The sequence below is a fragment of the Diachasma alloeum genome, unplaced genomic scaffold, assembly GCF_001412515.2.
Source record: "Diachasma alloeum isolate Michigan unplaced genomic scaffold, Dall2.0 Dall_scaffold_00711, whole genome shotgun sequence".
Taxonomy (NCBI): domain Eukaryota; kingdom Metazoa; phylum Arthropoda; class Insecta; order Hymenoptera; family Braconidae; genus Diachasma; species Diachasma alloeum.
The window spans coordinates 308297-323890 of record NW_021680842.1 but is presented as its reverse complement, the minus strand read 5'-3'; the positions used below and the strand labels follow the sequence as shown (position 1 = coordinate 323890).

The 15594-nt window shown below is 35.1% G+C and overlaps 1 protein-coding gene across 1 annotated transcript in view; it reads left to right on the top strand.

Moving 5' to 3' along the window:
* The first annotated feature begins 302 nt into the window (after positions 1–302).
* LOC107044297 (sodium/potassium-transporting ATPase subunit beta-1) overlaps positions 303–15594 on the top strand; it is a 21807-nt gene continuing 6515 nt past the window's right edge. Inside the window, exons 1-2 of the mRNA XM_015266108.1 lie at positions 303–747; positions 14766–14906. Coding sequence (XP_015121594.1) covers positions 591–747; positions 14766–14906 — 298 coding nt within the window. The 5' untranslated portion in view covers positions 303–590. The remainder of the gene's footprint in view (positions 748–14765; positions 14907–15594) is intronic.

Sequence of the window (15594 nt, the reverse complement as noted above, 5' to 3'; positions counted from 1 at the left end):
CGAAGATTTCAAATTCGCGACACGAATTTGTAGTTGGAAAATTTGTCATTTCATATCTAATTACGCTCCGCGGTTGAATGAAAGATCTCCATGCAATCGCGAAATTCGCGGAGATCGAAATGACAATAGCAACTCGTTCCGCGATTACCGCCAAAAGTTGCAAACTAATCGCGGTTGTACCCACACTTTCATTAAAAATCCCAAGTTTACTGCCCTCAATACCCCCCAGTAACCGAGAAAAGAAATAGAAAAAAGTAACGGCACAGGTCTTTCACTTGCTATTCCGATCCGGGTATCGTCGATTGTCACTGCTCGATGGCGGCGCGCCGAGGCGTTGGGAGCCCTCGCTCGGATTGTGTCACCAGTCTGCGCTCGGAATTAGTCGCCGATAGTTCGGCTCCAAGTGGTCCTTACGCATTAACTTCAACATCCCAAATTTCTCCATCACTCCGTTCACCTCTGCATAACAGTCCTCCCCATAAATGTTTAATAAAACCATCGAAAAAGTGAAAGCCAGTCCATGAGGACGAAACACCACAGGATTTCGTCGACAAAACGTTATAATATAATAAGGAAATAAATAAGGAATAATGAGTGCAACGATAAAGCCCGCGGAGAATGGCACTAACGATCAGCCTGATCAGTACATGCGAAAACGTTCGACGAAAACAAAGTGGCAGACCATAAGGGATGGTATCTACAACCCCTCCAAGGGTAAAGTCCTGGGGAAAACTGGGAAACAATGGGGTAAAGACAATTTGTATTATCAAAATTCTCTTTTCATGAATTTATATCATTATGTAACGAGCAGTTATCAGTTATCAGCTATTTTGCAGCGAAATTTCACGTGCATGACGTTTTCATTCACCGCGCGTTCACTGATAGAACGATTTATTTGATATTAACGAGGGTCTCGAGCTATTAACGAACTTTGGATTTGAATATGGCCTAATGAACAGTTCTTAATAACTAATAGATGATTTAGTTGACAGGGACACGTATGAAAAAATGGTTTCAGTTTACAACAGCGGCCGCAGATATTATAATTCCCTTTTATTTTATTTTCATATTTATTGTTTAAATTCATATACTACTGTTAGAAAATTGCTCTTGAAATTTTTAGTGAAAAAGCTTGACATTTTTTATAACGATAAAGGTACATTAAATTTCTTGAAGATTCAAGTAATTATAAAAATATTGAAAATTGAATTGTACGTGATATTCAATTTTTACAATGAGTTTGGAAATTCAAGCTTTCACTGAAAAACCAATGATTGTTTAACATGAAAAATCCAATTTTCCTGAATTTTCAAGATGAATGAGAAATTTTGTGAAAGCTTCCATTTGAAATTGAATTTAAACTCACAATATCGAAAATTCAGGTGACGCTGTGACTGAAATTTCAAGAAATTTCTGACAGTGTATCATCTTTGAATTTTCATATTATGGCTGCGTCCACGTCGCGAACGCTCGCTAAGGCTGCACATTGGTAGGGCCTTATATATATACGGCTTACTATTGTTTTGAATTTAGTTTGATACTTTAAGGGTCCCAAGTGAATTTGAAAAAAGATTCAAAAAAAATTTTTTCTTTCCCTCCATCATTGGAGAAATATGTATTCATCCACCCGACGAAATTTCAAACCCGCAACCGGAACTAGACATCGAGAAAATAAATGCGGAAAATCCTCTATTTCGCGTGACGAACCTCTAGAAAGCATGGGATCAAATGGGTACGGCGGGTTGAAATATCTCTCTTATTCACCCCGATACCCCATTGTTTTTTGTCGCCATCACATTGAACACATCATTCCCCATATCTTCAAATTTTTTCAAATTTTTCTTGAGTTCCTAGGGGGTTGAAACGTTCAATTTAATCAAAACTCCATAAGAGGCCGTGTATAAGACTGATTTTGTTTATTTAATTTCTCGATATCCATAAGTTCTAAAATTTTAAAATTGTCACCGATGTTCACCATCTGTCTAATACTATTAATTAAAAAAATTATAACTTTGTTGGTGAATGTCAATTTTCAAGGTCATCGCCAAATTCATTTGGCACCCTTAATGTAATGAAAACCAAATTTTGCTTTTTGGAGGGAGATGATTCAAAGAAGTTCAAATTCATTAGCAGTTACCCAGCCACAATTTTGAAAATAATTTATTAGTTGAGAATAATTTCAGAATAATTTATTAAAACTCCTATCAGTTTTTTATTTTTCTATACAATTAATTCTATTGAGATGTTTTGTATAGAATTTCCTCGGCGCAAATTTTCTAAATTTTTTTTGTTTGATTTTCTTGACGAAAAGAAAAGAAAAATAGAATGATTTGCTTGTCAACGAAGTTCTTGAGCTATTAACGAACTGTAGAGTTGAATATGGACTAATGACAAAGCTTAATAACTAATAAATAAGTGAGTTGACAGGACACATATGAAAAATGATTTCAGTATACAAAAGCGGCCGTAAATATTATAATTCCCTTTTATTTTATTTCCATATGTATTTTTTAAATTCATATACTATCTCTGAATTTTGAAAAAATTTAGAGATATAAGGAATGAAGTCCTAAATATGATAACACCGAAAAATAATGGGGTATCGGTGTGAATCAGAGAGATATCCCAATTTTTATGTAAATTTACGAAATATTCAATAAGAAAAATTCAGGTGATTTCAAATTCAAATTCAATCGATTTTTGAATATTCAATTAATAGAAAATTCAAGAAAAATTAGCACAAAATATTCAGATTTTGATCGAACGTGTCCAATCAGATTTTACATTTTATTTTTTCCGTGATAAATCAAAATCAATGTCGCTTTCTTGAAAATTACGACTTAATTCACTCGCTTACTTTCACCGAAGACGAGTGGAGGTAACTCGTCTACTTCGCCCAGACCTTCGATCACGTCCACTTCTCTCATTTTTCCAACCGCCTTTATATCTATTTTTACACATCTGCCCTCCTCCAGACGCAGAATAAGGTCGATGTTTTGAAGTCTGTGAGAAGAAAATTTCTGAAAGCGATTGATTCGATGTGAAACTGTAGTTTGCGTTATTGACGTAATACTGGAGATAATTCGAATGCCTCGAATATCGATAGATAACGGCAAATTTTTATCAATGAAAAATCTGCTCTACAATTGATAACAATTTTTGTCTGAGGGGAAATTATCTCGATAGATAGAGGGATAGGGGAATGAATGGAGTTCAACACTCATTTGGATATGAATTATTAAATACTGTAATTAAATCATATTCTATTATATTCGGAGAGTACTAGACATTACGGTGTTTCGTGTGTATTTCTCCGAGGGGTAAATCGGAAGGGAAGTCTCATTGTTCTCGAGCCCTGATTCAATCGCTGAACACGAAAATTTTCAATTTTCAAGTAAATATTTCAGTGTGCATCTGAACATTTCTTTATTATTAATTTTTTTTTAGATTTATTGATTTTTTCCCATCACTTACGGGTGTCAAATTATTTTTATCGGATGTTTTTCTAATTATTGAAATAATATTGAAATGCATGAGAGACGTGGCAATGCCGCACGGATCATTCCTATGGTTATTTCGAGTTGGTAAACCTGCGGAATGTTTTGTCTCTCTCAGTTTCATGGTCTAACCTATACCTCTCCCATGATGCTCCAGCGATTATATTGACATTCGAATTGCGCGCCACTCACGGTGAAGGCGGGGTTGCCACACGTGAGCCTCAATGGATGGAATTTTCCTCGAAACTCATAATTTCCCGTATCATTTTTTTCAAATAACTTTCTTATGAAATCGAGAAAAATTCTGGAACTTATACGTGCTTTCGGGCAAGATTTGATTGATCACCCTCTAATTTTTTGTTCAATAGCTCATTATTCTTTTGGGAGATACGGAAATTTCCCTGATTGAGAGTGAAGTAACCTCGGCCTTATAGCTGCAGGGGTTCCAAAAACATGGAAATTTCATTTTTTTTTGACACCGAGAGAAAAAATACGAAAAATTCTCAATGATTCAGCAGAGTCAGATGTTTCTCCCATAAATTTGTCCTTTTAAAATTTTATTTAGTTTTCACACGCAACACCTTAAGGGGATTTTTCAGATATTTTCACATTCTTTACAACGAAAAAGCTTTTAGAAAATCTTGCAAAGTTTTCTATTGAGGCTATTTCCAAAATAATAAACACGCATGTAGAAACTTCACGGAAAGATTTAGCGCATTCGCTAGAAAATCCTATTGCATTTTTATTGGAACATCTATTTTTTTTTGCTGATGATATTAAAAAATTCTGTAGTTTTTCTGTGCATTTTTTAGTGAATAATGTTCAATAGAAATAATTTTATTGAAAAATCCATAGAATTTGGTCTTTCTATACAACTTATTCTATTAAAATTTTTTTCAATAGAAATTCCTCAAGAAAAATTTTCAAAATTTTTTTCATTTCTTTTTTTCTCCGAAAAAAATCAAACAGAAAAACTTGGAAAATCTATACCGACGAATTTATACAGCAATATTTCAGTATAATACATTCTACAGAAAAATTAAACTGTACTCGTTTCTTCGATAAAATATTTTCTATTAAAATGCAGCAGATCGTCCCAGCGAATACGCTAGGGTTATCTATGAATTTTTCTCATACGCACACTGATGGAGAAATTAAGCTATTATCAACAAGGCTTGGTAACTATTAACAAATGCTCATCTGAAGAGAAGAAATAAACACAAGCTTCCAACGAAATTGATTCGTTGATGATAAATGAACTTGTCTATCAGAGTCCGTGATTATGTTTCCGCCTTATCTGGTTATTTTGCAGTAGCTAGAAACAATTCAGTAATTAAGTAGTCAAGGTTAACAAGTCAATTCAGCTCCTAGTTGAGTTTTCAAGGAATATCTCTGAATCTAAAAGATACAGTAAACTTGTGCAGCCTTCTTGAATTGTCCACATTTTTCGGTGCAGAAAGCTCCTCAGGAAAGATGTTCATTCAGAGAAATGTCTTCTGTGAATTGAATAAACTTTATCTCAATCAAATAGAGTCCGCTTGCCTTTGCTTTTTACATTTTCATTTTATTTACTAATTTATTCATTATTAAGGTATTGGGTAGGTGGAGAAAACCGCCAGCTCAAATATATTTGTAGGAAGTATTTTTGATGTAGGGTAAAGACTCATTAAAAACGCTCCCTATTTGGCAATTTAAATAATGGACATTCAATATGTGGATATTCTTTTTACAAATTATTGGACTGGAAGGGTAAAATTTATTATTGTTACGAAAAAAATGAGACGCAATTCGTACAAATAACGTATTCATGAGACGCAAATCATGGAGTCCTACCAGGAATCAGGCCAGACTAAACAAATAACGAGAGATAGTCTGAAACCTGCACCGGGATGTGGCAAACACATATTATATATACGCATTTATATTATTTTCTTTTATCTGAACACCAAGTGTATTATTAATATTCAGTCTACTACAATATACCAGCCCCATTAATTATTTTAAAAACAATGTGTATTTGAATTCCAATGATTGACTCCCACTTGCCTTAAACTATATTCTACATTATGCGTCAGGATAAAATTTCTCTAACGTAGAATAAAAATTGATCATCATTTATTAATTTTTACTAAATTTCGGGAGAGAAATGAGGAAACGATGACTCATGATACACGTTTATAGAACTGTAGGATAATTTTTATTAAAAATTTTTCTCCGTGTACCTCATCTCCTTTAATCACTTTACTGCAGAAACTAAACCCCAATCTCTCATTGTTGCGACAGAGTAAACTCATTTCTCAGTCCATTCCCGAGTATTATTACTGCATATTCAATGATCCGCGACGACTAATTAAATCTGCTCATTGAAATTATTATAGTGGTTATGCATCGAGGTCTTATCTTCATTTCTCATCCGGTATTTTTACCCGGAGTTTTGAAGACAGATACGTCTGACGGATAGCCTATCAGTAAAAGAAAGATATAGTAATTTAAAAATGAAGGGACAACGTAAAACGTTCACGTAAAATATGTTTTCTGTACTGCTTCTCACGATTTCTCGTCTGGGAATTGATATTACATACTTCCCAAACTCGAAAACTTGAAAATCACTGCAGAAAAATATTGTTCCTGGGCGGTTGCGATGGGGTTTTTTTACTCGTGTGGTTGGCCAGTCCTCGCCTACGGCTCGGAGGCCAACGCCACGCGAGTAAAAACCCCATCGCAACAGGCCGGAAAAATACTATCTATTATATTTCCAATAAATTGTTGACCACTCGCTCCCTATTGTCGTGAAATTACCCAGTACTGCATTGCACTTGGAGGTGAATATTTACGAGAATGAAACAATGAAATGTTTCTGGTATCGAATGGAACGTGATAAGTTGAGTCAGCGCATTCTGATAATTATTGAACTATAATTTTTTTAAATTATAATAATATTTTTCTCTGGAAAGCGTCTATTTTAAAACGTGACTTTTTGCAATGTAAAATTCAGAAATATGGAAATACACCCATTTTTCATGACCCTAGATGGTCACCCTATGGGGGAAACTGCCACGCGTCATTTTTCTCGAATTACCCCCATAAGAAAATATATAATAAAATATATAATATGGGGCAATTCCATATATTTGTCAAATTTATAAAAAATACATAAAAAAATATATAAATTATATCAAACATATTTTATGTTTTTTTTAAATATAAATTGGGATATTTTTTTATATATTGTAAAGACAATATCCACATATTAATATTGGGACTGGATAATCGTAGCCAACGACGGAATTAGCTTTATCCGGAGAGATGGATGCGTACTATAGCGTAAACATCCTCTCAGCAATCGATCCGGTGGCGACGCAGATCTCGACGTAGTCTAAATAAATGACGAATCTGGGTCTGGGGTCCCCACGATGAAGGGGACCGTCGATAGTCTGCCCTGGGCCGTGGGAAAGAGCACTCAACCGACTGAGATATAATTATTCAGATACTATATTGTTTGCATTTTTAATGACGACTCTGTAAAGAAGGCGATCCTACAATATATGGACAAATATCTACTCTTTTAAAAAGTTATTTGGGGAGTGAATTTATTGAGTTTATACCCTTTCATTTAAATTACTTCCTACAATATTTTTCAAAGTATACATTTTTCCGTGTGAGACAATTGACTGGCTAACCGGAAAAATTCAAGAAAATATGACTTTGTCAATTGAAGTGTCTAAAAAATTATAGTAGTTTTTAGAACAACACATTTCCCAAAATTCCGAAAGAAAAATTATTCCGGACAGATGAATTATTTTTTCCAATGTGAAATGAAATGGCCCATGACGCGACGTTGCCGGAAACTCGCTAAACGCGCCCGGGCAGTGTAGAGTGAATTCGGCAACGCTGAAGCCTAAATAACACGGCGGGGAATCCCCGCGGAAGTGACGAAGTCGCAGGGTATTCGGCATGGTACTTGAAAAAAGCGAGATGACATCTCCTTAATTCTCGCATTGTGACAATTCCATCAATTTTCATAGAATTCAAACATTTCGCTTACAAAAAAAAATAATTGAGGCAATTTTTCTCTCGATCTGGCAAGCGGAAATTTTTTTCCCGCGACCCATTAGAATTGAAAAAATATTCCAAGGTTTCCCCTTGACTTTCCCATGTTTCACGCTCCTGCTAATGTAAAAATGAGTTAATGTCACAGCTGAAATTCAATATTCGTGGTTTGGAGGGCATTTAATGAACGCCTGGAAAACGAGGCCTTCGCATGAGAAAAAAAAACAATGAGTTACACGTGGCCATAAGACGAGTCAAATGGATAGGAATAAATGGGTGCGGCTACTCTATGTATTTTTCATTCCCTGACTCTAATTTTTCCGCCCTAATTTATGGCTCGTGCTGCCCCTATTCTCGGAAGAACTTTTTTTAATCTTTTTTATACCTTTGCCATCCACTCAAGTGACAGTTCCACTGGTATCAATTTCAAGGAATTTCGATATTGAAAATCCACAACTTGATTAAAAAATCAAGGGAAATTGCAAATTCCAATTAAATTATTCAATAAAGAATAGATGAAATCAGGAAAATTCGGGTAAATATATTATTGAATCGATAATTAATGAAAAATTCAGTGTAATACGGTAATAAATATTGATGTTTTCATAGAAAATTCAAGTAAATTGGGGAATTCTCGTTTCTAAATTGACTTCAATGCTCTTCCGATAATTACTACTGAACTGTCCACAAACTTCCAATTTTTTTCTAACAATCCACTTCTCTAAATTTATATAGAAGGACCTGAACTTTTTTTATTTCGTTTCTTATCCTTTACTTTCCACTTACGTGATAGTTCCACTGACATTTCAAAAAAATTCGTCACTGGGAATCTACAATTTGATGAAAAAGTCAAAGGAAATTGCCAATTTTAGTTTAATTATTCAAGAAAAATTGAAAAAAATTCGGATAATTCGGATAAATATGTTATTGAATTACTAATTTCAATTTCGTAATCGGTGAGCGAATTGTGAGTTCCGTAATTTTTACTGGTTATTTTTCTCCGTGGTAAAAAATAACCAAAAACTTTGACCATTTTTCTTCAATAAAATGAGTTTCTACTTTTGCTATCGAACATCAGAGCTTTCATTTGAGCCTAAATTTCCGGACATTTTACAATGATTTTATTATTTAAACTTAGGAACGTTAGAAAACATTTAAAAAATCTGAGAAAAAGATAGAAAGTTGACTTTTGGAGAAAGCAATTTTCCATCATAAAAATCATTTATTCGGAATTGTAAAAAATTTATTTATGTACAGATTTTTTTAATCCATTTCACGCCGGAAAAAATTATATTTTCGAACGTTTAAACAATTGTAATTATTTATTTATAAACACCGAATGTGTAAAAAAAAATAATAATTCTGTGCAAAATGTAATTTGAATGACGCTGAGTACTCATGATTTTTTTTCAAATTTATCTGGAGCAATTTAATTGACAAATTTGATGCAAAAGGTACTTGAAGCTGCTCAAGTGAGTTCCAGTGAAGTTTCGATGAATTTCGTCATTGAAAATTCACAAATTGATTAAGAAGTCAAAGGACATTTGAAATTTCAGTTCAATTATTGAATAAAAACTCCAAGAAATCGTGAAAATTCGGATAAATATATTATTTAATCTCCAATTAACTAAAATTTCATCGTAATTCGGTAATAAATATTCATGTTCTGATTGAAAATTCAAGTAAATTAGGGAATTCTCGTTTCCCTCCTCTAAATTTCTAAAAATGGATCTGAACTTTTCTTATCTTTCTTATATCTTTTGCAATCCACTCGGCTCCGTATTCACCAGTAAACAACGGAGGAGTGAATTTCTGTGACCGAATTTTGAAAAAAAATCTAGAAATCGTCGGCTGTAAAAATTCCTGGCGGCTTGTGGGCGTGCTCCGCAAATTGTCGACATATGGATGCTCTCGTGCTGGGCAAGGCCAAGTAAACATTGCGTTACATACAACAAATTGAATGACACTGTGTTGGTTCATTGGCACACAAATTAACTTGATAAAACTGCGGGGTTTTATGTTTCACCATTGAACGTAATTAAGTTAGTCCGTTGGTAATAGATGACAATGTTATTCTCCACTTCAATTACATTATCGTGATTGCGTGAGTAATAAATATCCAGTTTGATAGTGGGTAAATTATTGAAGACGAGTCGTGGAAGATTTATGATATCCCAAGAGGGAGGAGCTTAACAGAAAAAAAATTTAATTTCCAGGGATATATTTCTAATTTCTTCTGATAATTGACACGAACAGAGTTACCCTCGGCGTCAAGAATTTTGATGACTAAAATTCAGAAGTGAAATTAAATATTAATGACAGGTGTTCTAAATAAATGAAAGACTCAATAATTGAAGAATAAATTAATAATTATTTGTGAAATGCTGTTAAATTCTAGGGGAAAATCATCTGAACGAGTGGGAAATTGCTTTCGTCACAACATAGTCAATAACTTTTTACTAATAAATTAGCAATTTGAATGAACATTTGGTGAGACTGAATAGACCCTAGACTTCAACTTGTTAACAATAATAAATCGATTTGTTAACAATAACTAATCCTTTCTATCAGTGCACTCTCAAATTTTGGGCTGAAATTTCCGTCACAGTTATTAAAAAATTTTATTAAGTGGCAGTTCTTCTGAAATTTCAAGGCATTTTGTAATCGAAACCCTACAGGTTGATTAAAAAGTCAAAGGAAATTGTTAATGTCAGTTCAATAATTCCAATTATTTCCATAAAAATTAAAGAAATCAGGAATTTTCATAAATACATTACGGAAATGCCAATTAATTGCCAGTAAATTGGGGAATTCTTGATTCCCTACTGCTCAAAAATCGGAAATTCCATTGAATTTTCAATGGAATTCGAAATTTCATGATTCTTTCCTCTTAAATTGAATTCAACATCGCTCTTCGGAGAACTATTACTATACTATCACTAAACTGTCAATTAAATTCCATTTTTTTCCTAACAATCTACTCTGAATTTGTACAAATGGATCGGGTCATTATTCATTTTTATTTTTGACGGAATTCGTCACCAGAAGCTTGCCATCTGGCCAAGACTGGCCATCGTCCGAGGGCCTTCAGCCTTGTATTTATGTTTTACGTACAAAGTACGGGGTATAGGGTGAAAATTACAAAAGAAAAATATTTACCTAATTGGTACAATTGAATGGAAAAAGTAATAAACTGTTTTACATTCACAGGGAAAAGCAGCACTGGATTCCAGTGAATTTTTTGCAAAAATCAGAGAAAAACTTTTAGTTCTCAGTAATGTTCACTGGAATCTAGTATTTTGGGTTCCTAAGATAAAACCCTTTAGGTTCTTAAATTGACATCCCTTCCCCCTCAAATTATCTTCATTAATAATTTATTAATACATAATTTATCAATTTATATTATTTTCAAACTTAAATGAAATTGCAATAGTTAAAAAATTATAATAAAAAAATAAGGGCAAAATTTAAGACAATTCAGGCGACGCAAAAATTCAGGCGATGCCTAAAGGTGGGGGGGTGGTCAGGGGGTGCCCAAGGTCGGGGGGGTTAGAAGGGAGGAGGGTGTCCCAGGGTCAAACGCGGTGGGGGGGCTGACAGTTGGATNGCAAAAATTCAGGCGACGCCTAAAGGTGGGGGGTGGTCAGGGGGTGCCCAAGGTCGGGAGGGTTAGAAGGGAGGAGTGACAGTTGGATTGGGGGGGAGCGAGCGAAGCGAGCGGGGGGGCGCAGCCCCCCGGGGTTGGCGAGCGAAGCGAGCAGGGGGCGAAGCCCCCTAGTGATAAATAATATGTTATTGTTTGATTTGTGTAGATGGATTAAATATAGAATGCCCTGGGGAGGAGTGATATTTAAGGGCGCCAAGTGAATTTGAAAAAAGATTCAAAAAAAATTTTTTCTTTCCCTCCATCATTGGAGAAATATGTATTCATCCATCCGACGAAATTTCAAACCCGCAACCGGAACTAGACATCGAGAAAATAAATGCGGAAAATCCTCTATTTCGCGTGACGAACCTCGAGAAAGCGTGGGATCAAATGGGCAGGGCGGGTTGAAATATCTCTCTTATTCACCCCGGTACCCCATTGTTTTTTGTCGCCATCACATTGAACACATCATTCCCCATATCTTCAAATTTTTTCAAATTTTTCTTGAGTTCCTAGGGGGTTGAAACGTTCAATTTAATCAAAACTCCATAAGAGGCCGTGTATAAGACTGATTTTGTTTATTTAATTTCTCGATATCCATAAGTTCTAAAATTTTAAAATTGTCACCGATGTTCACCATCTGTCTAATACTATTAATTAAAAAAATTAACTTTGTTGGTGAATGTCAATTTTCAAGGTCATCGCCAAATTCACTTGGCACCCTTAACACTTGAAACGTTGGCACATAGCAATTTGTTGTTCTTCATTAATTTATGAGTTTCAATTACTACCGAAAATCGTAAAATGGCCGGGGTGAGAAGATATTTGAATATGTATGATAACGGTTGGAAAAAACATAATAATTCTCTTATCTTCATCAGTTATGCTGTGGTGTCACAATTTGGGCAACCCCCTCCTCGCTCCGTCACGAATCCCTTCCTGAATCGCGTGATGATGTAATATTTAAATGCCCTCAACGGTTCTTATTTTAAGAACCCAGGGTTCTTGATTTTAATACAGTGGTTTTGCATTTCAATACCGCGATGCTGGAAACCAGAAACGTTTTTCTCTGCGGTGTCATGGATGGGATGAGTGTGAACCAGTTTGAGAAATGTGGTGACGGTGTGGAAATTATTCCGCAAATATCTTGAGAAAGGACAAGCTCATTTCAAGCTCACGTTTCTCTCTGAACCTCCCGGGTAAAAAAAATTCTGTCTTGAATATCTTCCAGAGATTCTTGGAAGAATCTTCGGAAGTTTATGTGAAAGATCTTCTTAGTGACCCAAAAAGATTCTTCAGAAGACAAAATCTTTCAGAGAAAACTTCGAAAGATCTCTAGAAGATAAATTTGGAATATGCTTGGGAGTCAGAAGATCTTCGGGAAACAATTTTTTTTTCTTCAGACGACAATTTTTTTTTAAGATTTTTTTTTTATCTGAGACTTTTTTGGTTTTTTTTTCTGGTCAACAAGATTTGACTCTAAGTTTTTGGACCCTCAATTTGTTGATCCTTGAAATGTTAACGATGCGATCGCAAAGATTTAAAAAAAATGTCTTCTGAAGAAAAAAAAATAGTCTTCCAAAGATCTTCTAAAAAATGGCTTCCGAAGATCTTCTAAAAAAATTGGCTCCCAAAGATATTCCAAATTTATCTTCGAGAGATCTTTCGAAGTTTCCTCTGAAAGATTTTGTCTTCTGAAGAATCTTTTTGGGTCACCAAGATCTTTCACATAAACTTCTGAAGATCCTTCCAAGAATCTCTGTAAGATATTCGAAAGAGAAATATTTCTTATTAAATTTCTCTAATTAAATCTTCATTCGCAAAATAATCGGGAGACAAGCTTCCCCTTCTCTCCGTTCTCCATGATTCAGCTGCAGGATTATTTTCCTCTCGATTGAACATAGTATTTCAAAGTTATGTAAACAAACTCCTGAGTCGTTTTATATGACTTAAAAATACAAGGTGTCTAAACACAGAAAAAATAGAGATACACAGATACAAACGTGCGAATTAGCATTTGAGTGCATGAGTTAACAAATGTGGAATATCTCCCCGTGTAGAAAAATTTCTGTCTTTAGAAGGTCTTCTAGAAATCTTGGGAAGAATCTTCGAAAGATTATGTAGAAGATCTGCTTGGTGACCCAAAAAGATTCTTCAGAAGACAAAATCTTCCAAAGATAATTTTAATTTTCGATCCTTACTCCTTTGATCCTTACTTTTTTGACGCTCAAATTACTAAGCCCTGAATTTTGGACTCTGAAAATTTTGACCCTTAAAATTTTGTCTTCTGAAGAATCTTTTTGGGTCACCAAGCAGATCTTCTACATAATCTTTCGAAGATTCTTCCCAAGATTTCTAGAAGACCTTCTAAAGACAGAAATTTTTCTACACGGGATATCTTAATAGATATTTCCACTTTGTTAAGCCCAGGAGGATTCTGAGACCTTGTATTTTTGTGCAGGGCTAGTGAATGACGAAATGGCTTTACAAACATCACGTGAAAGTTACGAAACAACATGATGACGACAAGAGTTCCCTTCTATCCACCAAAAAAATCAATTATTCAGCTTCGAAACAGGTTGGTGATGGCAACATGTTTCGGAGCACAATCAATAGTGGGTGTTCTTTGCTCTCATAGAGTGAGAAGGTGGGGGACTGAGACACGTACGAAATTAGTGATCGTGACGCACTCGATCTACGCATTCATTGACTTTTCTAAGGCAACATAGCTACATTTAGCCGGGCAAGGAGCCAGCTTCGGAGCATTTTGAGATGCACGAAGTGTACTCTGATGTTCCTTGAATATTATCATTCCTGATGAGTGAAATAAATTTTCATGTCGTGAATGTTGATTACGATTTTTGTGTTAATTGATTGCTTCCGCTCGAGTAGGGATGGCCATCAATATTAAATTTCATCAATATTAACCCTAGATTGGTCACCATCGGAGGGGAAACCCCGCGCTGCGTCGTTTTAAATTATTTCAAAAAACAAATTACTTCGAACAAATTATTTCGAACAAATGAATTATATTTTCACATGTTAAATGAAATTGCCCATCATGCGCCCGGGCAGTGTAGAGGGACTTTGACAACGCTTGAGCCTAAATAACACGGCGGGGAATCCCCGCGGAGGTGACCAGTCACAGGGTCGCGTTTGGTGATCAGACTAGGGTTAAAGGAATTTGCATATTTGCGAATTTGATATTAATCATTTAAATTTGTGATTGATAATGAATAAAATATTTGACATACATTTTGAATTAAATAGTTGATGGGACTGTGAATTTTTCATTAAGTAAATAATTCAGTAACGAAGTGGTAAACCGGTATAAGTCGATTTTGACTATTGGCGAGCTTTCAATAAATATCTCGGAATCTAAGGGAAATAGCTGGATTGTTGTAATGTCCTTTTTTGCAGCTCTCAATTTGCTCTACAAAAAAGGTTATGACAAAAGTTTTGATATTTCCCTTAGATTTTGAGCTATTCATTGAAAACTGGGCAATAGTCAAAATCGACTTATTTCATGCCAAAAATGCTGATTATAGTTTTGTTTTTTTAATTAATTGCAGGAATAACAGGGCTGTTCTACCTATGTTTCTTCACTGGTTTAGCAATATTATGTGCCATATGCTATAAAGGGTTGGAAGCCTCTTTATCTAAACAAGAACCGAGGTGGAAATTAGACAGCAGTTTAATAGGAACAAGTCCAGGTAAATTAGCAACATTTTGTTATTCATGAATGGAAGTGAAGTAAGAGAATAATTGTATTCTCATTTTCGGGAACAGTTATTTCTGTTTGTTTGTTTGTTGGGGCTTAACGTCGCATCGACAGCTAGGTCATTAGCGACGGGTTCGCGACTCTTTATTGGAAACGCTAAATATCAAAACGCCACCTATGAATGGCGGATATTGGGCTGCACACAGACAGTATACAACCCAATTTGGGCTTGCGTGTATATGGCAAGCCTAAAATCGTCCATATTGGTGAAAACGAGTGCCGCCATCGGTAATTAGCGGTCCCAATTGTCGTTCGAACTCACGACTATTTCCTCTGTAGCCTATATAGGTTACGATGGTATCGACAGTATTTCGAAGGTGAGAATCAACTGTAGTCAGTTAGGTTCTCGAAACACGTGGAACTGTGGATCCTGTATTTTTACATAATTCGAACATGCTTAACACATTGGGTTTCTCTCATTGTTACAACGTATACTTGATGGTGTCCTTATATTATTTGACTAAATCAAATAATCCAGAAATAATTCGCCGGTGCCGAGTTTCGAACCCAGGACCTCTGGCTTTGTAGGCGGACACCTTACCCACTCGGCCATACACCCGACTAACAGTTATTTCTGTTTATGGGGAGCATTCTAATCTTTCGTCACGCGTTTTTCGGAC